The sequence below is a fragment of the Triticum aestivum genome, chromosome 3D (assembly GCF_018294505.1).
Source record: "Triticum aestivum cultivar Chinese Spring chromosome 3D, IWGSC CS RefSeq v2.1, whole genome shotgun sequence".
In the NCBI taxonomy this organism is placed as follows: domain Eukaryota; kingdom Viridiplantae; phylum Streptophyta; class Magnoliopsida; order Poales; family Poaceae; genus Triticum; species Triticum aestivum.
The window spans coordinates 512,611,676-512,635,768 of NC_057802.1; the positions used below are offsets into that span (position 1 = coordinate 512,611,676).

Sequence of the window (24,093 nt, forward strand, 5' to 3'; positions counted from 1 at the left end):
TCTGAATGTTGAAGATATTTATCTCTACTCAGACCATGAATCTCACTGTATTTATCTATGTCATTAATAGCATCTACCAATTACTCTTTTTTGTATATAGTTCAAGTTCCACCCTTTTAATATATTTTTTCCTCATACCACTGATCCTTTATACTTCTATACCGCAATAAGCACTATTGCAAACCTGAGAAACAACACTTTCTAGATCCACCCTTAAAAACCAGCCTAATTCAAAGTTAAAGGGCTGTACAATTTTTGGTTGATTAATTCCAAAATCTAATAATAAGGGAGCATTTTCTGAATTAGTCCAGGAAGTCAATGACATACCTTTAAAAAAAATCTATGATCAGACCCTCTATTTTAGATATGCATTCCTTTTTATGCTAGAACAAAACAGGCCATTAAGGTGAAGAGGCCTACGCGATCACGGGTCAAGTTAGTTTGTAAACATACTAGTAAAACGCCCGTGCGTTGCCACGGGCCTTTGAGAAAAAAGATAAGGTGCTACTCACTGAGTTAATATTACCGAGAACAATGTCGTTTAAGCTAACTCACATCTTTTTTTTCGACAGTCGGCTAACACACATCATATTATTAAACACAATAATCTTAGAGCACATACAGCTGGTCCCCTCAAATCTACGAACACGCCCGATCGTTAACTGCACAGGAGAGAGAAGGAAAATGGTAACCCAACCCGACCCTTATATCATCCCCGGTCCAGGCTATTCGCAAACTCTCACATTGACACCAAATATGGGGAGTATATGAGGCTCATAGACGCGCATGGTCGATCCGCCACGTAAGATGTGGCCCACCATGGACTACCTTTTCTTTCTTTTCTTTCTCTCTCTTCATCTCCACCAAGCACATGCACGTCACCGGATATATAAGGGACAAAATGAGGAGTATGGTTGCATGAACGAACAAATAGAGGCTCAAAACGGACACTGACTGGGCGCTTCTGTGGACTTTTAGGGTGCGTGGATTTGCTAAATCCGGCTATAGATGCTCCTATTGACAACTCAAACAGTCATGTTTTTTTAGTTGAAATGAGTTTTGTTTTATTCATTCATTTCAGCACGATCCGAGACCAAAAACATCACGAATACGATCTGATATGTACCTGGCCCAAGTTTCACATAACTTATTCGCACAATCCTCTTTAGTTAGCCAAAGAGAAGCTCCATTAGTCAAGCATCTCACCCATACCACCCTGAAACTCCTCTCTTGATGGCATGCACTCCTTTACCTCCTCAGCAATAGGCCATAGATTGATCTATCAATTTCCGAGCTTCTTAATTTAGCCGCCACTGTTTTTGAGTCTGCTCCAAGATAAGCTTTGCCACGTCCAATTCACGTGCAAGCTGAGCTGCCCATCGAATACACCGGACGACATTCCATTATGGAAATCTCGCAGAGAGGTGAACATCTACAAGGCTATAAATCAAAACGAACAAATCAACTATTCATAGATACCAAATTTAAGAAGCTCGCAAATGTTACTGCTATAAAACTGTATAGTGCTACCCATCTTCATGTTGTTCCCTCCGTTCGTTCAAACTGAAAATAAGTAGAAGAAAATGAAAAAGAAGAAAAAAAAGATTACAAAATACTCCCTCCGTTCCTAAATATAAGTCTTTTGGAGATTTCACTATAGACTACATACAGAGCAAAATGAGCGAACATATACTCTAAAAGGCGTCTATATACATCCGAATCTAGTCTCTATAGTGGAATCTCTAAAAGGAATTATATTTAGGAACAAAGGGAGTACATGTCTCATGCAGTCAGGAACTTCAGATTTTGAATAAGCTTATGCTTGTACTCATCTTCCAGTACTCTATCAGGAGCCAAAGTAACTAAACATCCTCCATCACCTCTTGCAAATCTCAGAACCTCCAATCCTTGATGCACTAAACTAACTTTCACCACAACCAGTTCTTTCCCTCATCGCCCCGCTCGAATGGAAAGGAGACTGAAAAGAAAGCGATATAAGTACATCAAGGAATCAGATGAGGGCTATTGACAATCCATAAATCCCATGAGTCCTACTGGTGGTATACATGAATAACCAAATGCCATTTACAATTCTCCTGAAGGTGGGTAAATAGAATGTTTAACCAAAGCAGATCTTACAACCACATATTAGAGGTTCGATATCTTTCAGGCCAATTGCAAAAAATGATGAACACTCTGACTACACTAAGAGAATGGATGCGACATGATGTGAAACATATACTGACAATGCATCATGTAAAGGGTTAGTGGTGGTACTGATTATTTGTTGTTATTAGCAAATCCTTTTAGAGACCATGGATGACTAACACGATGTTGCAATCAATTTGTAATTAAAGAGACCAAAAGTTCTTTTTTTAACCAGAAAGTCCTTGCGCTGGAGTTCGGACAAACCCCTCAATAACATGACCAAATTTGTTTTGGCTCTGGTTATCACATATCAAGTACGAACCAGCAAACATACAGACTTGTGAAGCTGATAAGAAATCATCAAAGTTATGTGAACTTGAAACTAAAAGTCCAACAGAGGAGCGAGGAACTAACCTTGTTATCATTTCTCTGAAGTCTGAACCTCGCCTAGTTCTTGGTCCAATGTGAGTATGCTTCAGAGATAATGATTTCTTATGTAACATGCGCTTTCACATCTGAAAAAGCACATAAATATATATAATAGGAATAGTAATCAGATGCTCAAAAACTATAACCTGAACATATCAGTGCTTAAACCAAATTATCTATACACAACCATAAAAACTAAAAGAACCATCTAACAGAACCATGGAAGGCTTAGGTTGCATGTCCTCAACTGAAATGGGTGAGTTCTGGGCATCCTTCTAAGCTACTCTGTTTAACATAGCTCATGATCAATACTTCATGCATTTACCAAGCCTGCTAATGCTTTTTTGAAGTTGACGTCCCTATTTAAAATTCAAATATCAATTTGCACCAATAAAATATTTCTTGATATGTAGGTGCATCCGACAAACTGTAGACACGAAATATTCATTGCATGAACCAAAAGTAGATGAGCTACCTGTAGATGCAAGGAAATAATGACAAACTGCAACCAGTTCTCCTATCAGTATGTAACTGTGTGCCATTAATCTCAATATACCTCACTCTTGGGCGAAGTCAAGATCCATTCTAGATCAGTGCAAGAAGCTTCAATACTACACCTTCCATAAAATACAGGAACTTGTCCATATTTTACTGCATCTCCCAATAGCAGCAATATCATAATCTTCTGCCGCTTGCTCCCTTCTTCTAGTTTCAGCAAGAAAAAATTATTCAGTAAACTGAAATTGAAAATCTTTTGGGAAGTAGGTCGGCTCGGTGTGAAGCAATGGTTTTAGGTAACTGTCTCTGGTTCAAACTTTGCCAATGGGTGTGTATCGTCAACCATATTTCTACCTTCCAGTAAGCACGAAAGATAATTATTCCAAAACTACCTACGTGAACATCATTGTCTGCATATATCGAGAAATAAAGATAAATTCCTATAACTACTGGCTTGTTCCTACAGGATAAAGAAAATGTTCTTTTTTCGCTATTTTACCTTGGCAGACATCAAGGGCATTCAGTGATAACACCATTCTTAAATATGTCTCCACCAAAGTAATCATAGCATGCCCTGTTGGTAAAACATGAACAATTCTTATTTATCTGCATTCAAATTTGATGACAAAGCATACTGGAGAGCAGGAAACAGCTATAGGTTTCTGAAGTTAGAAAAAAAATCAGTGCTTAAATGGCATATAGGCTTCAGGTCAGATCATTTTTTTATAAAATTGTCCTGTCGTGCTCACACAATATTATGCATCTAATCCTAGGCATTTAAGTAACCAAATTACTGTGAATAATCTGTGGACACATATTTATCTATTCTGAGCCAACTTCTTTGGATTCCTAACTTGTATAGCTGAATCAAACTCACTTAATCAAGCGGATGCTATGAGCTGCAAGGCTAAAGAGAATATGTTACAACTATTCGTACTACAGTCAAAAAATTGCACACATGATAAATTTTGACATTCGCCGGTGAGGAAAGAACATCAAAAGCTGCTACTATATACTGGGTTAAGTGGATGGAACAAAAATCACAAATCTATACCAAAATAATTTGTATATAGCCATAAAACAAAATCCATTGCAAGAAGATGCTACGTACATACCTTGACCTACAGCAGCAGCAGCAGCCAAACACTAACAGAGAGCACCTTCAATGAGCAGACTAAGCAGCATGTGGCGAGGGGAAGTGGCACCACTTGACCACCATACAACACTCATCATCAGGTCAGTGTCCACACTACCCAAGCCTCAAACTCTAGGTTCATCTCTTTTGTCAATCTGTCGAGTTGAATTGATGCTCTTGGGTAGTGAGAGACACGATCCATGGAGGTAGATTGGGTACAGGGGTTAGAACTTGGTCTTGAACTTGGTGTCGGGACGATGTGGGCGCAGCCGGGGCGTAAACCATCAATAACCATATTCCTTGTGCTGAAAACATAGTCATGTACCCTTGTAAATACAATCATAATAAACCTGCTCTAATGTCGGTCACTACCCGTCTCAATTCCCCTAACTCGAGGTTGCAACTTGCAACTTCAAGAATCATTCTAATAAAATAATACCGCGAGTGTTTTCCCATCAGGGGTGATGTCCCTGTCATGGAAGCACCGCCTGTCAACTCCAAGCTTCTTCATGAACTCGAATTGAGATATCACCAAAACAGAAATCGAAGCATAAGTTGTTGATTCCAGCCATGGACCTAAGACACAAGATCAGGTAATTCCCATACTTCTTCTCTTAGCCATGGCCAGGGAATTTGTGCCATCCTCCCAAGGCCAGTTCTTTGTAGGTGCACCAAAAGGATCTCCTCCAGTACCCCGAAACATATGCCAGAATGCCACACTGAACTGCAACCTAACCTGTAGCACAAAACAAATATATAATCCTAGTGCAGCACATAATGTACAAGTAAATTAAAAGGATAATCCTAGTGAGCAAATGAATCAACCCTCTGTAAAATTTAATATATATCATGCACGCAAATATCAAAGGAATATAAGAAATGTAGGTGGACAATATGTACAGGACACCGTTCATAACATGGAATTAACTAAGAAATTTCTAGCCAGTCTTACAATCCTTGTTTCTTGAGTTTGCCTAGATCATGAAGGTGAGAAAGAGCATCAACTGTAGTGAGCAAATGTCAACCCTCTGTACTCAGTAGAATGGTTTGTGATTTAGGAATATGTGGCCTTGGTAAGGAAAGTTAAGATTTGCAAGGAAAGATTAGTACAGGGATGGATCGGGCTGGGTGGGGCTCTCATGATCATCCATTTGGGTATGCTAGAAAAAAACCAGAGGAAAATCGGTGGGCTTTTCTTTCTTTGGAAAAAAATCAGACGGGAGGTGGGCTAGCATTGAGAAAATCGGTGGAGGGGGCTAGCAATTGAATTTCAGTTTTAGTACTATTAAGTACTTTCTCAACAGTACTAAATGCTCCTTTACTCGGTGGTCAAATGCATGCCATTGTTCTGCAGTATGCAGGTGTGTTATCAAGTAATCATAACTCTGAGCGTCTAAAATAAAGCATGAAAATTACGAAACACACCTTGCACATTTTGTTGTGTAATAGGAACGACATCCAATTCCAATACTGATGGTAAATGAGACCGGAGGAGAAGTGTCAGCTCAAGTAAAATCATTTACATCGACCTTCACCTTAGAATTAATATGAATTAGTATGTAATCATCAACATCAAAAGCAGTATTTCCTATGGACCGAGACAATTCTCAGATGTGTCCATAAAAGGGCTACTAAGAAGGAACCAAAATCATGATTATCTTACCAAAATTATGCACTTCCGATGGGCTTGAACATGAGATCTCCGCGGTGTGGCAAATAACATCTAAACTACCAGTATCTGCATGATGCCAAGACGAGAAAGGTAGCGTCACCTCCACCGTGTCTCTGACATTCATGATCTGCCCCGCTGTTGTATCAATGGCCGTGGCAACTGAATATTTGTATCAACGACATGCTTTCATGCTCTGCTCGGCTGCTGTGTCAATGATGTAGTTGGAGTCCCTTCTTTGCTTCTCGAGGCATAGACCATGGACGCCCTCTTGGGAGCGACTTTCAGTAGAACAGACGCCTAACGCACGACCGACGGCAACACCCTCCAGTGCGCGACATCATTTCTTCATCCTACTACGGCAGTCGTCCTTCGAGTTTCAAACTTTGTCCAAAAACTTTGAATCGTAGGAATTATCATTTTCGGAAATACGCTACACAATGAAACGAGTACACATGTGGCAGCTGAAATGTTTTTGACAGAAATAATGTTGTAGCTAAAAGCATTTCTAGCAACCTAAAGGAACAACCACTGCTGCTGATTTTATAGACACATACTTATGTAGATTATTGTATGAACAACCCCTAAACTATGTGTGTGTAGTTTCAGAATTTTAATATCACTTGACACCAAAGATGGCTATGATCAGAAGGATAGAAAGACATGCATACTTAGTGTTTATTCCCCATCAGTTTGTGATAAATGAAAGGTGTTAACCAAGCATAATGTGCACAGGATCTGTCCTGGTAATTCATTTCCAATAAAGCCAGGTGATTTTTCAGCAAAAAGAATGGCATGTGATCCCATGATAATTATTTTTTAATTTTTTTGCGAAAACCATGATACAGTTATTAGATATATCTAGTGTCGATCGGTCCTACTGTGGCCTTAAGAGAATAAGTAGACATGCGGCCAGAAACATATATATAGGTAGATATCATAAGGTCCAGGTTCTGTCCAGAACAATCGTCTCTAGCAAGTCACCAAATCAAAATATATCCATTTGTGCAATTGTACTGAGTTTGAACATGCTTAAATACATAGAAATTAGAAAGTAAATAGCAGATTATATTGTCTGAAACTGATCTTCCTGGAGAGGATTATATTAGCAGCAACTGATTAGTTCTAACAAAATATGATTCGTCTATTTACTTAAATAATGGTTCACTTATTCACCTTCAATGTTTTGGCGTGATGGTGTTGATTCCCTTTCTGCCCTGCTTGTAATCTCATCAGGGCTTGAAATTTCCAATTTGTTGATGCTTGAAGGGCAACCATCTGCTACGTTCAACACGGACACCCTGCCATTACATATAAGTTAATTGACAGATTCTTGCTAATGGTCAACGACTAACAATCAAACTATGAAATGCATCGCGGTTAATTCTCACTAAAACTAATAATTCATATATTTCAGTGAATTTTACGTTAATCAAATAATCGAACTAATTAATTACCAGCATATGGCTGAAGAGGCAGTTGGTTGTCGTGCCTTGGACCTCTGGACCCGAGGCATGCGAGGTTGCAGTTGCCCTCCGGCCGCCAATCATCGGGTACAGACTGAAGCACGCCCTAATGGCCGCCTCCGCCTCCTGGAATGTAACAGCATCAAACAGGGCATAGCATCAACTAACGGGACTGAATTAAGCAAGAAAATTAACTACTGAAGATCAGTCGATGACGAGGGGAAGAGAGATTTGTTTGGGTGGGTACTCATGAATCCGCCGCCATTGGATCTGCCAGTGCCCTTGTCTGTGATGATGACGACCTCGAGGATCTCGCCGCGCTCGAAGTGACGATGACCTCGAGGTTGCCCACTATGAACATGTGCAAAACGAACACCTGAATCACAAAAAGAACATGGAGCAACATCATCACAAAAAATCTCGCACGGCTGAATCCCGATTCGCTCACCTGTTTTTGGCCTGCAAAATAAACGCAAAAGTAAACAGAGGTGAAAATAATCCCCGCGCGCGGAGCAACTGGATGTCGCCTCGGGAGCCCCTGTAACAGTGTGACGTGGTCCATGTTTCCACCGGAGCCACCTCAAATCGACCCCAACCGCAAGGGGCCTGACGTTGCCGCTGGGACCTCACGCCATCCGGGAGGTCGACGTCGTGCGGTCGCCATTGGATCGGACCAGGAGGAGGAGTGGAGAGGGCCGGATCCAGCAGCAAGGACCGGATCAGCACCATGGCGGCTGCAGCCACCTCTCATGGACGCCATAGAGAGAATCCCCGCCGTGGAGGCAGAGCTGTGCGGGGCTGGCAGTGAGTAGTGGCGGGGAGAGGAGTGGTCAACGGACCTGAGGCAGTGCGTGACGGCGGCGACCTGGAGGCGGCGGTGTGGCACAACGACGACCTGGAGGCGGCGGCTCCTCTCGTTCCTCAGCGGAGGCGGCTCATCTCCGATCTCGGATCTCGGTGGCTGCCTGTCTCGGGGCTGGGGCGGTCTCGAGAGATCTTAGGAAACAGATTGAGGGAGGCTCGTTGGCCAGGGCGGCGGCGAAGGGATGGAGCGGTGGCGGTGAAGGGACGAAGGGCGGCGGCGGGCGAAGGAGGGCACAGAGTCGGGCGACTGTTTCTCGCTCGAGGGCACGAGACCTCGCTCGTACGTGCGGGCGATTGGTTTGCGATTTTTTTCGCTGGTTAATTTTCGCCGGTTTGTTTTCGCTGGTTTATTTCGTTCGTGTCAGTTGGATACGACGGGAGGTTGGGCGCGTGGGGCGGGTGCGGGACTCGACCGGAGGGTTTTTCTTGGTTCATCACGGCTGAGCGGGAGGTGGGAGCAAGTACCAAAAAAGACCATGTTAGGTGGGACGAAAATAAAACCCGGAACGCGGACTACCAACTGAGACATTAGAAGTAGAGATCATCACATATCTTTTTTATTACTTAGAATGTATCATTTCATTTCTGTAGTGGCGAAATACTTTAGTCATTTATCTTGAGAATGATCTGAATCTTGCCATGCATCCACATTGAGTATGACATATGGTATGTATCATACCTGAAGCCTATCAGCATTCAAGAGTTTTCCAGGACTGACATGAAAAAAAACAAGATTAATCGCCGAGAAGCAAACTTCTTATCCATGCAAATCATAATTTACATCCAGAAACTCGAACGGGCATATATAGTATCCATTTCATTGCATACAACCACAGGCCAACCAGCCCTAGCTACATCCAGAACGCTACAGGAGAAAAATCTGTGAAATGCTTCGACAATGGATAAGAGCTGGTGGTAAAATCGATGGTCGTCTGCAGCTCTCCCTTATGACTGTACCTGAGGCCAAACCTGGTCATATGGAGCATGCAGCCATCACAATCACCAAAGGCATCCTCATACTCCACTTCCTCACGTACAACGGACTCCATAAGGCAAAACCTGGCGTTGCCCATGTACGTGAGAGTGGCATACGACGCAGCCTGCTTCCTCTCCGGGACCTTGTGGAACATCTTCTCCTTGACGATCTTCCACTCCGGCCGCATGGCGCCGCTGCGGGGCGCGACCTGGCAGGCGCAGACGTAGCCATCCTCGCGAAGGCCAACCCATGCGTCCAGCGTGCTGTCATAGTAGCCCTGGCCTTGGAAAGGCAAGGCCCGTTCCCCATGGAACCTCCACTCGACGTGCCCGGTGTCGAAGGAGAAGGTACGGCGTTTCATATTGTGATTGTTGAGCACAGACATGAAGATGGTGTGTCCATCCGGGTGCACGGCGTAGGAGGTGATCCATTCATCCTCCTCGAACGGCGGCGGCGAGGGCACGCTTCTCCATGACCAGCCCATGGTACGAGGACTTGGAGGAGCCCGAGACATCACCTCAAAGGAGTGCTGCTGACCCCACTGGCAAAAACTCAGCGCATACAGCATCTCCGCAGTGGCCACGGAGGCGTGGAAATCACCTACCAGTGGACCGGGGAGTGGAGGGCCGACGGCGAGTCCTGTTCTTTTCGTGTCATAGACAAGTGTGGGAGCCTGACCACAATATGGGTCGGTGACGATGACGATGTTGCTGCCCAGGACCGCAAAGCGCATTGGATAAGCAGGTGCCGGCGACACCAACCGGAGGACGGGTGGCTGGCCAAGGTCCGCGTCATCGTCGGCGGCGTCAATCTTGTGGATGCTGAACCCATCTTCCCAGTCATCGAGTACCAGATAGAGGTGCTTCCGATCAGGTTCAGGCCGTGACCTTTTGCAGGCGCAGTTCGCCTGCTTCTCCTGTCCCCGCTGCCGCTTAGACATCCGTGATCTCTGATCTGCTCCTCCCTCCGAGTATGTTCTTGACTATCTGCAAGCAGCAGAGGCCTAAGACTCGATTTTTATTGTGCTTGGGGCTCGAGCCAGTTGGAATCGAATTCGGAGGCAAGATCGCGTACCTGAACTTCAATAGGAGCCGCAGCCGGCCCTGGCGGTGGGGGGAACGGGGCGGCAATTGAAGCCGGAAAACCCTATTTGACGCATTTTGCGTCAAACAGACAGCGAATCGCACAGGCGGGGCGACCTGGCGAGCGATTTGGGCCGGCCCAACTATAGCATATGTACAGCTTTCATCTCTGGTTTTGGGAACTTTCTAGAGGATTCACAGCCGGTTTTTACTGGTTTTGGGAACCTTCTAGAAGTTCCAGAACCGGTTTCATTTTTCCTTTCTATTTTTTCGTTTTTCCTTTTCCTGTTTTTTTTCTTTTTCTGTCTTTTTTCTGTTTCTTTTATTCTTCTCTCTTTTTTGTTTCTTTTTTCTTTTTTTCTTTTTCAGTTAATTTTCCTTTTAAATATTTTTCAATAATTTCAAGTTTTCTTCAGATTTCAATTTTTTTACTGATTTTCAAATTTAATCACAAATTCAAAAAATGTTTCAATTTCAAAAATTGCACATGAATTTCCAAAAATGTGCCTGTTTTAAAATTTTGGTCAAAATTCAAAAAATGTTCAGAAACTCCAAAAAATGTTCCTTCTTTAAAAACAATTCACAATTTGCAAAAATGTTCATGGTTCAGAAAATGTTCAGTAATTTCCAAAAATGTTCACAGTTTCAAAATTTTATCAGAATTTCAAAAGATGTTCGCATTTCAGAAAAATGTTCAGCAATTTTAAAAAATATTCACGGTACCAAGTTTTGTGAGGAATTTCGTGAATTGTTCCATTTTCTGAAAAATGTTCACCTGTTGAAAAAAATGTTCGTCGTTTCAATTTCTTTGTTTGGAATATCTGAGGTGTTCAATTTTCGAATATTTGTTCACAAATTCAAAAAATATTGCGGTTTCAAAACCAGATAAGAATTTCAAAAGATGTTCGCATTTCAGAAAATGTTCCCTGTTTCAATTTTTGTTTCGAATTACGTGAATTGTTTCATTTTCTAAAAAGATGTTCACAAGTTGAACTTATGTTCGTGGTTTCAGTTTTTTGTTAATAATATCTGAAATGTTCCTTTTTTCAAATATTCATTAAAAATCACAGTTTTAAATTTGTTCAAAAAATTCAAAAATGATTCTTGTTTTTCAAAAACAATTTTCCACTTTTTCAAGTTTTTGTTCACATATTCCAAATTATGTTCTTTTTCTGAAATCTTGTTCAATAACTCAAAAAAGGATCAAAATTTCTCAAAATATAAATTTTCTGAAAAGTTATACTTACGTTCACTACAGTAACTAACTCGGGTCTAGTTCCAGTTGGCTACAGTAGCGTCGTGGTTTACAGTTCTTTAAGCTATCGTGCACTGTTGTGTCAACAATGCTAGTCTAGCGGGGTGTCTATGGACAAGCGATTGCAGGCAGTAGGTCGCCAGTTCAAATCATGTAGTCGCTCCATGCTTCTCTTTTTCAGCTTTCTTTTCCGTGTCGAGGGCTCGATGGGCCGGCCCAGTCGAGCTATCGCCTGTGCGTGGCGCCGCCAATTTGACGCAAAAAGCGTCAAATAGGGGCTCCCATGTTGAAGCCAAACTCGGCAACGCCTATGTTTACACAAGCCAAACATGGGCTAGGCCCATCATCTTTCTTTTTCTTTCAGGATCCCTTCTTAATAAATATTATAAGAGCAATACGAGCACTTCAAGAAATCCAAACTAGTTGGTAATAGTTCTAGCGGATAACCAAACTAATCCCAATTAGGAAAATGTTGGTCATACTTCTACAGAAGACAATGTTGACATCAACATGGATGATACCAGTGTGAGTGATCATGCGCCCATATTCAATCCATCTGCCGTAGAATTTGCTAGTGTTGATGAGGAACCGGTTATTACTATGGATATTTATGTTCCAAGCAATTTGGGTAATCTTGATAATAAAGCGAGGGATATATTAGTGGAAAAGGGGCCTAAAAGGGAAGAAGAGAACACTAAATATTCTTTGGATGAAAATTCAATACATTTTTCGTATAGCCATTACTCAAGAAAAATGTTCATTGGAGAGGTGCGAGTGATAGGAAATGGCTAGTTTTTTTAAAACACGCAAAAAAAGGTGTTTTGCTTTTGTTGTAAGCTTTTCAATTCTGAAAAATGCAAGAATGCATTGAGGCATGATGTGTTTTGTGAGTCAAAGCATATTAACGAGAGACTGAAAGAACATTATCAAAGCTAGTGTTGACCATATTACCAACATGAACTCTTGGAATGAACTATTAACTAGGTTGAGCAAGCATGAAACAAAATTGACAAAGTATTGCACCAGCTTGGCAACATTATGCATTTGGAAAGAAAAAAGGCTTGATGATATTGATATTATCATTAGCGATTTTGCATCTCAAAATGTTAGGAGGAATTTGAAGGAATATGTAATACATTATTTGATATGCACTTAGTTGTTTTCGTTGATACAAATTATATCTACATATAATGATTCGTAACTAGACATTTATATTAAGGGATTGTAATTTCGCCCCGGCCCCTGAAATCTCAGGACCGTCCCCCGGACGCGGTCGAATCAGCCCGCCAGCAAACGGCCAGTGCGGCCACAAAGAATCTTGCCTAGTGAGTTGGTTCCTACTCAAGGCCTCTTTCAATGCATTGGTGCTTAGGTGAGGTCCTAAGAGCATTTAAAGTCTTAGCAACTAATGTCCATAATGTATGGGTGCTTAGCTTTTATACCCAACCTTGCTTTATTTAATTGTTTAACAACTAAATCCCTTCATGCATGGGTTGGTATGCATTTTGCATTGGTCCATGCGCTTAGCACCGTTTCCTTCCGGGGTCATCATAATGTTCTCTCTCCCCTTGAATTGCTTTGCCACATCATTTTTTGCCTACATGAGATCCTTAGCACCTGTACATGGCGGAGCACAGGAAGGGCCTCATATAGCTAGCTGAAGGAAATATGCCCTAGAGGCAATAATAAAGTTGTTATTTATATTTCCTTATATCATGATAAACGTTTATTATTCATGCTAGAATTGTATTAACCGGAAACTTGATACATGTGTGAATACATAGACAAAACAAAGTGTCCCTAGTATGCCTCTACTAGACTAGCATGTTAATCAAAGATGGTTAAGTTTCCTGACCATAGATGTGACGCCCCCGATTTGACCGTACACTAATCATACACGCAACGTGTACGATCAAGATCAGGGACTCACGGGAAGATATCACAACACAACTCTAAAAATAACAATAAGTCATACAAGCATCATAATACAAGCCAGGGGCCTCGAGGACTCGAATACAAGTGTTCGATCATAGACGAGTCAGCGGAAGCAACAATATCTGAGTACAGACATAAGTTAAACAAGTTTGCCTTAAGAAGGCTAGCACAAACTGGGATACAGATCGAAAGAGGTGCAGGCCTCCTGCCTGGGATCCTCCTAACTACTCCTGGTCGTCGTCAGCGGGCTGCACGTAGTAGTAGGCTCCTCTAGCGTATTAGGAGTCATCCTCGGCGGTGGCGTCTGGATCCTGGGCTCCAGCATCTGGTTGCGACAACCAGGTAGAAAGGAAAGGGGGAAAAGAGGGAGAAAAGCAACCATGAGTACTCATCCAAAGTACTCGCAAGCAAGGCGCTACACTACATATGCATGGGTATATGTGTAAAGGGCCATATCGGTGGACTGAACTGCAGAATGCCAGAATAAGGGGGGGATAGCTAGTCCTGTCGAAGACTACGCTTCTGGCAGCCTCCATCTTGCAGCATGTAGAAGAGAGTAGATTGAAGTCCTCCAAGTAGCATCGTATAGCATAATCCTACCCGGCGATCCCCTCCTCGTCGCCCTGTTAGAGAGCGATCACCGGGTTGTATCTGGCACTTGGAAGGGTGTGGTTTATTAAGTATCCGGTGCTAGTTGTCATACGGTCAAGGTACAACTCCGGGTCGTCCTTTTACCGAGGGACACGGCTATTCGAATAGATAAACTTCCCTGCAGGGGTGCACCACATAACCCAACACGCTCGATCCCATTTGGCCGGACACACTTTTCTGGGTCATGCCCGGCCTCGGAAGATCAACACGTCGCAGCCCCACCTAGGCACAACAGAGAGGTCAGCACGTCGGTCTAAATCCTATGGCGCAGGGGTCTGGGCCCATCGCCCATTGCACACCTGCACGTTGCGAACGCGGCCGGAAGCAGACCTAGCCTAGCAGGCGTTCCAGTCCAATCCAGCGCGCGCCACTCAGTCGCTGACGTCACGAAGGCTTCGGCTGATACCACGACGTCGAGTGCCCATAACTGTTCCCGCGTAGTTGGTTAGTGCGTATAGACCAAATGGCCAGAGTCAGATCAAATACCAAGATCTCGTTAAGCGTGTTAAGTATCCGCGAACGCCGACTAGGGTCAGGCCCACCTCTCTCCTAGGTGGTCTCAACCTGCACTGTCGCTCCGCCACAAAGTAACAGTCGGGGGCCGTCAGGAACCCAGGCCCACCTCTACCGGGATGGAGCCACCTGTCCTTTCAGCCCCCTCATCAGAATCACTTGCGGGTACTCAACGAGCTGACCCGACTTTAGTCACCACATGTGTCATGTATATAAAGTATATAGTATATACCCGTGATCACCTCCCGAAGTGATCACAGCCCAGTAGTATAGCATGGCAGACGGACAAGAGTGTAGGGCCACTGATGGAACACTAGCATCCTATACTAAGCAGTAGGATAGCAGGTAAGGGTAACAACTGTAGCAACAATGATAGGCTATGCAGCAGAATAGGATTAACCGAAAGCAGTAACATGCTACACTCTTCTAATGCAAGCAATATAGAGAAGAATTGGCGATATCTAGTGATCAAGGGGGGGGGGGCTTGCCTGGAAGCTCAGCCGAGAAGGAGGGGTTGTCAACACCGTAGTCGTACTGGGTAGCAGCGGCGTCGGTCTCGGTGTCTAACGAGAGAAGAGGGGGAAGAACAATAAATATATTGCAAACATAAGCATGACGGTGCATGACAAGACAATGCGCGGTGCTAGGTGTGCCCTAACGCGGTAGGAGGTGATACCGACGAAGGGGGGTAACATCCGGAAAGTATTCCCGGTGTTTCGCGTTTTCGGACAGATGAACCGTAGGGGGATTGTTGCACGTTTTCTATGCTAGGGATATGTGGTGGACGAACGGGCTGTGTATCCGGATTCGTCTCGTCGTTCTGAGCAACTTTCATGTATAAAGTATTTTCATCCGAGTTACGGATTATTTTATATTAATTATTAAAGATTTAAATCATTTTTAGAATTTATTTAATTAATTTAATTCAACATTATCCAGAATAGTGTCTGCTAACGTCATCATGACGTCAGCAGTCAACAGGACGTTGACTGGGTCAAACTGATGTGTGGGTCCCACTAGTCATAGACTGTTTAGGTTAATTTGGATTTAGCTAATCTAATTACTGTTTAATTAAACTAACTAGTTAATTAGATTAAATAATTAACTTACTTAACTCACTAATTAATTAATTTTTAATTTTAATAATTCATTTTAATTTTATTTTCCTTTTTTTTTATAAAAAACGTTCTGGGAGGGGCGTGGGCCCCGTTCGTCATTGGGCCAGGGGCCTTTAGCGGGCACGGGGACAGGCGGGTGCTGGGGCTAGCGCCCAGCCCGTGTGTGAACAGAGGCGCGCGCCGGCGCGAGCGCTAGCGAGCAGGGGCCGTGGGCGGGGCCGATGAGGATGGCGGAGTGCGGCGAGTGAAGAGGCCGGTGGCCAGGGCGGTTTGTGGCGCTGGAGCGGTGGCGAGGCGACTGCAGCAGGGGGCTTTGGCGGCGGCCGTGGCCGGTGACAGCAAGCACGGGGCGCAGCCAAGAGACGAGGGACGATCCGCGGTCGACCAGCGTCGAGGAGCAGAGGCATGGCCACATGCGGCGCGCGTGCGCGGGCATCTGCGGCGAAGGGGCTGCCGGCGGGCGCCTATGCGCGGTGGCGCACCAGCAGCAGGGGGACGGTGCCGCGGCAACGGCAGCGCAGCGGTGAGGTGTGGGTGCGCGCGCTGGGCGCGCGGCCGGCGCAGCTACGGCGCGGCACGGGAACATCAGGGGGTTGGTGAGTGCGTGGGGGGCCGCGGGCGGCGTAGTCGTGGTGAGCACGAGGCGGAACGGTGCGGCGGAGGAGCAGGACGGTGCGCGCGAGGGAGAGGGGAGGACGCGGGCTCACTGTGGGCGTAGGGCACGGGCAGTGGGGCGCGAGGTGGTCGATGGGGATGACGGCGTCGGAGGAGGCAGACCGGTGGGGAGGAGGAGGCAGGCCGGCGAGGGGCGTCGGCGACGGACAGGTCCGAGCGGCGCCACGGGGTGACGGCGACGGCGTCGAACGCCCCGATCCCGATCTGGATCGGAGAGGGAGGCGAAGGGGGAGTGGGACGAGTGGGGGGTTAGGGTTTGCGGGTGAGTTGGACTGGGGTTTGTAGGGGGCGGCTGGGCCGGCCTAGTCGGCCTGGTGGCCAGTTGGGCCAAGGCCCATCGGGCAGGGGAGGTTTTTCTCCTTTTGTTTGTTTTTTTGTTAGTTTTGTTTTCTTCTTTTTTATATATTTTCTTTTCTGTTCTATTTATTTTAGAGCCTTTTAGCATTTTCTAAAAATGAGTTTCCTTCACAACAATTACCTACGTAATATTTGGCACTAACCGAACATTTTTTTTTGATGTTTGAAAACTTTTGTTGTATGCCATATTTGGAATTTGAATTTTGAATCGGTTTTTGAACTAACGAGGAATTAGCAACAGTAACGAAGGTGACAAGCCATATTTAGCAGAGTTTTACTGTAGCCTAACCCCCCACTCGTCCCACTCCCCCTTCGCCTCCCTCCCCGATCCAGATCGGGATCGGGGCGCTCGACGCCGTCGCCGTCACCCCGTGGAGCCGCTCGGACCTGTCCGTCGCCGACGCCCCATGCCGGCCTGCCTCCTCCTCCCCACCGGTCTGCCTCCTCCGACGCCGTCATCCCCATCGACCACCTCGCGCCCCACTACCCGTGCCCTACGCCCACAGTGAGCCCGCGTCCTCCCCTCTCCCTCGCGCGCACCGTCCTGCTCCTCCGCCGCACCGTTCCGCCTCGCGCTCACCGCGACTACGCCGCCCGCGGCCGCCCACGCACTCACCACCCCCCTGATGTTCCCGTGCCGCGCCGTAGCTGCGCAGGCAGCGCGTCCAGCGCGCGCACCAACGCCTCACCGCTGCGCTGCCGTTGCCGCGGCACCATCCCCCTGCTGCTGGTGCGCCACCGCGCATAGGCGCCCGCCGGCAGCCCCTTCGCCGCAGATGCCCGCGCACGCGCGCCGCGTGTGGCCATGCCTCTGCTCCTCGACGCTGGTCGACGGCGGATCCTCCCTCGTCTCCTGGCTGCGCCCCGTGCTTGCTATCACCGCCCACGGCCGCCGCCAAAGCCCCCTGCTGCAGTCGCCTCGCCCCCGCTCCAGCGCCACAAACCGCCCTGGCCACCGGCCTCTTCACTCGCCGCACTCCGCCATCCTCATCGGCCCCACCCGCGGCCCCTGCTCGCTAGCGCTCGCCTCTGTTCGCACACGGGCTGGGCGCTAGCGCCCGCACCCGCCTGTCCCCGCGCCCACTAAAGGCCCCTGGCCCAATGACGAACGGGGCCCACGCCCCTCCCAGAACGTTTTTTATAAAAAAGGAAAATAAAATTATAATGAATTATTAAAATTAAAAATTAATTAATTAATTAGTGAGTTAAATAAGTTAATTATTTAATCTAATTAACTAGTTAGTTTAATTAAACAGTAATTAGATTAGCTAAATCCTAATTAACATAAACAGTCTATGACCAGTGGGACCCACACGTCAGTTTGACCCAGTCAACGTCCTGGTGACTGCTGACGTCATGATGACGTTAGCAGGCACTATTCTGGATAATGTTGAATTAAATTAATTAAATAAATTCTAAAAATGATTTTAATCTTTAATAATTAATATAAAATAATCCGTAACTCGGATGAAAATACTTTATACATAAAAGTTGCTCAGAACGACGAGACGAATCCGGATACGCAGCCCGTTCATCCACCACATATCCCTAGCATAGCAAACGTGCAACAAACCCCCTACGGTTCATCTGTCCAAAAACGCGAAACACCGGGAATACTTTCCGGATGTTACCCCCCTTCGTCGGTATCACCTCCTACCGCGTTAGGGAACACCTAGCACCGCACATTGTCTTATCATGTACCGTCATGCTTATGTTTGCATTATATTTATTGTTCTTCCCCCTCTTCTCTCGTTAGACACCGAGACCGACGCCACTGCTACCCAGTACGACTACGATGTTGACAACCCCTCCTTCTCGGCTGAGCTTCCAGGCAAGCCCCCCCCCCTTGATCACTAGATATCGCCTATTCTTCTCTATACTGCTTGCGTTAGAAGAGTGTAGCATGTTACTGCTTTCGGTTAATCCTATTCTGCTGCAGAGCCTATCATTGTTGCTACAGTTGTTACCCTTACCTGCTATCCTACTGCTTAGTATAGGATGCTAGTGTTCCATCAGTGGCCCTACACTCTTGTCCATCTGCCATGCTATACTACTGGGCCGTGATCACTTCGGGAGGTGATCACGGGTATATACTATATACTTTATATACATGACACATGTGGTGACTAAAGTCGGGTCAGCTCGTTGAGTACCCGCAAGTGATTCTGATGAGGGGGCTGAAAGGACAGGTGGCTCCATCCCGGTAGAGGTGGGCCTGGGTTCCTGACAGCCCCCGACTGTTACTTTGTGGCGGAGCGACAGGGCAGGTTGAGACCACCTAGGAGAGAGGTGGGCCTGGCCCTGGTCGGCGTTCGCGGATACTTAACACGCTTGACGAGATCTTGGTATTTGATCTGAGTCTGGCCATTTGGTCTATACGCACTAAGCAACTACGCGGGAACAGTTATGGGCACTCGACGTCATGCTATCAGCCGATGCCTTCGTGACGTCAGCGACTGAGTGGCGCGCGCTGGATTGGACTGGAACACCTGCTAGGCTAGGTCTGCTTTCGGCCGCATTCGTAACGTGTAGATGTGCAATGGGCGATGGGCCCAGACCCCTGCGCCACAGGATTTAGACCGGCGTGCTGACCTCTCTGTTGTGCCTAGGTGGGGCTGCGACGTGTTGATCTTCCGAGGCCGGGCATGACCCAGAAAAGTGTGTCCGGCCAAATGGGATCGAGCGTGTTGGGTTATGTGGTGCACCCCTGCAGGGAAGTTTATCTATTCGAATAGCCGTGTCCCTCGGTAAAAGGACGACCCGGAGTTGTACCTTGACCTTATGATAACTAGAACCGGATACTTAATAAAACACACCCTTCCAAGTGCCAGATACAACCCGGTGATCGCTCTCTAACAGGGCGACGAGGAGGGGATCGCCGGGTAGGATTATGCTATACGATGCTACTTGGAGGACTTCAATCTACTCTCTTCTACATGCTGCAAGATGGAGGCTGCCAGAAGCGTAGTCTTCGACAGGACTAGCTATCCCCCCTTATTCTGGCATTCTGCAGTTCAGTCCACCGATATGGCCCTTTACACATATACCCATGCATATGTAGTGTAGCTCCTTGCTTGCGAGTACTTTGGATGAGTACTCACGGTTGCTTTTCTCCCTCTTTCCCCCTTTCCTTTCTACCTGGTTGTCGCAACCAGATGCTGGAGCCCAGGAGCCAGACGCCACCGCCGACGATGACTCCTACTACACCGGAGGAGCCTACTACTACGCGCAGCCCGCTGACAACGACCAGGAGTAGTTAGGAGGATCCTAGGCAGGAGGCCTGCGCCTCTTTCGATCTGTATCCCAGTTTGTGCTAGCCTTCTTAAGGCAAACTTGTTTAACTTATGTCTGTACTCAGATATTGTTGCTTCCGCTGACTCGTCTATGATCGAGCACTTGTATTCGAGCCCTCAAGGCCCCTGGCTTGTATTATGATGCTTGTATGACTTATTGTTATTTTTAGAGTTGTGTTGTGATATCTTCCCATGAGTCCCGGATCTTCATCGTACACGTTGCGTGTATGATTAGTGTACGGTCAAATCGGGGGCGTCACAAGTTGGTATCAGAGCCAACTGCCTGTAGGAATCCCCCTTTCCAACTCCTTGGCCAAAGTTGAGTCTAGTCATTGCAAAACTTTTACTAACATGGTAGTGCGGCTTACGGGCCCACGTTGCCATTGGGTGGTATTAGGATCCTTTACTCCTCGTCTATACTCTGGGACTCTGATCTCTCTTCTCTTCGGGTTAAATGTTTTGCTAACTCTAACATTAGGATCTCGTGATCACATCCACCTGGAGAGCCCCTTATTATAGATGATCGCCTGCTGCACCAGAAGATTCCGAAGATACTCTACGATGTTCTCTTGAGACTTTGTGCCATCGCTTTTGCAAATCCCCTCCATTGATAAACCCGTATGGATAAACACTTACACTTGCCATTCATACAATCATTCCCCGTTGATCTTGTTATTATAAGATACCCCGAAATTCTCTCTATTATTCTGAGAATACTTTGTGCCTACTGCCTTGCAGTTCTAAGCCACCTGAATACCCCTACGGATAATTTCTTGCACTTACCGATTATCCATTCATCCCCAGTTGTTCATGTGATTCACAAAATCCTCAGCGACCATATGGTTAATTCCATATTTCTAGTAATCTCCATTGACATCCTCTGTCACTATCAATTCGAGTTCCTTGATTCAATATGTTGCGGACGCTCGCAATCCTCAATCAGGTTCTAGAATCCATCCTTCTGGACCAGATGTCGTTTTAAACATGAGTTGGTTCTCGACCAATCAAATTACTATCGATTGTACCCCCTAAAGCTTACTCAAGTTATCCATCCTTAATCAGAGCGTTGCTTCTGATTCCTTGATTTGGAAATCATAAATTCCTTTGCATTTAAGCTTCGAATTATTCAGATGATTCCATAACCTGTTGCATTGCATTCTTCCCTCTTCTGGTTGAGTATCGATACTCACATAAGATCCTTTGTTGACCATCAAGTCCCTTGTTGGATTGTTATCCGACAGTTTCTTTCACATTTGATCACCTTGTGAGTTCTTTCCCTGATACATAATGCCTTTGGTAAACTGTATCCTCTCTCTTTGTCAACCATGCTCTGCCTTTGAGCTATTGTTCATTACTCCTGAAGCTCGTGGTATATGTTCCTAAGATGGCCCGATGGGTTGAATCAATGCCTTTCCTAATCTGTGTGAACCCAAAAGATTTCACGGGTCATACTCCTCTGGAAATTCACTAGGTAGTTCTTCACCTTCAGTTAATTTTAACAGAGCAGTGAGTGAAAGGTTATGCATTGGAGAAGTGGGAGTCGACCTTGAACTTTGTGTTCATGCCCATAGACACGATGTAGATCTTATCATGAACGCTTCTCTTAAAAATAAATTGTCCCCTTGGTATAAGTTCATCTTACATTCGGGATTTGGTCCTTTGCGATTGTGGTTACGACCATATTGTTCTTCTTTGATCCCATTTCTCGGACAAGTTGAAGTAATTGTCTTCTGCAAAGCAATATCCCAGTCCAACCTCTACTTTGGATTGTCGTCGAGTATTACCCCTCTGGTATCTCGAGAATATCACGGAACTACATAACTCCTTACGAGTTCTTCATCTACTATTATTCTCACCGATTCGAATTTTTCCTCGGGTTCTGAGTTGTTAGACACTCAAGGACACCGATAACAGAATCAAGTCCGCACTACGATTCAACGAGGATTAGAGATCTTCAATGCTTACAAGTTTAATACTCCATCATGTCTTTCCTATCCTGAACGGATACATCATTATCGTGCTAATTTTAACTGTGCTACCTGGTCCTTCTTCCCGGAGCACAAATTTCGACGGTGAGCTAATCTTACGTCGATCTTCCTCGTCATATCATTTCTCCTTGAACAACAAGATTGATTTCGAGTTGTGTCATACCCTTGGTTCCAATAAACCTTTCGCTTCATCATTCCTTTGACTTGATGTCATCGTCGACCGATTACATCTTCATGAAATCTCTCAACAATTGTGTCGTGATCATCATCGGCATTCTGAGCTCTTCCAGGATATCAATTGAGTTCATGATGAGAAATACCATCCTTGCCCTCGATGATCTGTGTTATCATCGACCACTTTTTTTTGACTTCCCTCCAACACAAACTTGATTGAGTTTTGTGTTATACCTTGAGTTCCTTGCTATCCAGCATCTGTTCTTCTTTACCTTGGAGTATTACCGTCTTTTATGTCAAGAATGTGGCAAGAATTTCACCACCTCTTAGAAATTCTCGATATGATGATACTTCTCACCATCACCATTCTTCCTTGGTCCCCGTGTTGTTTTTAACCAGGATACCAATATGCTAACGATGTTGTTTGAGTTCTGTACTTCTAGCAACCCTATTGCTTTGAAGTTAACGATCGACAGTTCGATCTTAGACTGCTGGTTATTGAATCATCACTCTAACATTGATCTTGCTGCCTAAGGTCATACTTCGGGCACATCTTTCAACTAATGATTGATGGTGTATGTTTTCCTAGAGCATACAACATTATATCATTTGAATTGACAAGTGTCATCTTCTTGTTCACATTATTGTGGAAAGCCGTCCGTTTGGAATTCTCGATGAATTGTCGCTGAGCCCATCAGCCACCTTCTCATCCCCTCCTTGGTTTAATGATGAACTATTGTTTCAGGAACCCGCTCCCATAGTTCATTTCCCGAGAATCTTGCAATGTCATTTCGTCTATTTGTGTTGCACCTTTTCTTCTCGGACATCCTGAGTCTGAGGTATCATGACACCAATCGGATCTGAATCTCGGTCAGATATGATGGTTGGAACATATTTTCAAGAGTTATAACATTGGTCGTTATATGACCCGGTACAGTGGTGTCATGCCGAGTACACCTGGCCGGAGGACCTATTGTTATAGTTTTCCTTGTTAGCAAGGCTATCCATTCTTCCATGAGGAAATTGTAAGACTTATTCTACAAGTTATTCCTGATGCAGCCATTGAGTATCCAAAGCCCGACCTTTGCTTGAAGACCATGTCAATGCTATCCCGAAGCATGTCCGTGGTACTCCGATTTTCGACAAGAACATTTGAAGCCCAATGCTAAATGTTTTCTTGCTCAATTATCCAAACACCGTTGTATGGGTAATGTCATGAAATTTCTCTCCCCTTACCTAAAGAGTTTTCTACATTATATCCTGTCATGGATATCATGCTCTGCTTGTCCTTGGGAAGGATATACCCTTGATATATGTGTTTAAACACGTTTTCCTTTCCATTGTTCTGCTTAAACCTGATAATCATATTTTCCTTTCCATTGTTTGGTTTAACCTTTCTTGTGATCTATATGATCTAAGCAGTATTATTCTCCTGCTTATGTAAACACCACGGTGTACAATTCTGTCAGCAAGACCCTGTTACTATTGTTGATGACATTCCGGTAGCCACCGATGGACGAGAACTTTGCCTATTGGTCCGCCTCGTTCAACGAGCAGGATAATGGTTCTCTTCGTCCCTCGCCCTTGGTACCGATGTTGTTGCCGACATAACTGACAGGCTATCCTCTGACATGCCTTGCTTACATGATCGTGTAAGACGTCATCGCCTTCCTACTTTTAACCCACATGGTGGGCCCATAACCCACAAATCCACAGGATCGAAACCTGACTCTCCTGTACACCCCTGTTCCCAAAGTTATTCCTCCCGCGTGGACTCGTATGAAATTCATGAGCCACCTACCGATGAGATCATCAATTCTGGCATCAGACACAATAATTATTCTGTTGCTTTGATCCCCCTTCACGC

At 45.3% G+C, this 24,093-nt stretch overlaps 1 protein-coding gene and 1 long non-coding RNA gene across 9 annotated transcripts; both read right to left on the reverse strand.

Annotated features, from left to right (window-relative positions):
- Nucleotides 1-1,474: 1,474 nt before the first annotated feature.
- On the reverse strand, nucleotides 1,475-8,539 carry LOC123080095 (uncharacterized). 8 transcript variants are annotated; one of them, XR_006438231.1, is made up of 13 exons: nucleotides 8,185-8,537; nucleotides 7,593-7,721; nucleotides 7,337-7,471; nucleotides 7,056-7,180; nucleotides 5,874-6,312; nucleotides 5,636-5,745; nucleotides 4,817-4,946; nucleotides 4,650-4,715; nucleotides 4,191-4,515; nucleotides 3,575-3,649; nucleotides 3,134-3,282; nucleotides 2,563-2,663; nucleotides 1,475-1,978 (listed from the first exon to the last, which is right to left on the reverse strand). It is a non-coding gene; the product is annotated as an uncharacterized lncRNA (long non-coding RNA). The 8 variants fall into 8 exon arrangements; XR_006438230.1 differs by having other exon boundaries at nucleotides 4,191-4,715; XR_006438227.1 differs by having other exon boundaries at nucleotides 4,650-4,946; nucleotides 8,185-8,536.
- A 461-nt stretch (nucleotides 8,540-9,000) lies between these two features.
- LOC123075145 (uncharacterized) lies at nucleotides 9,001-10,165 on the reverse strand. Its single transcript, XM_044497812.1, has one exon. The coding sequence runs from the start codon at nucleotides 10,123-10,125 to the stop codon at nucleotides 9,061-9,063; it is 1,065 nt and encodes a 354-aa protein (XP_044353747.1). The 5' UTR covers nucleotides 10,126-10,165; the 3' UTR covers nucleotides 9,001-9,060.
- Nucleotides 10,166-24,093: the final 13,928 nt, after the last annotated feature.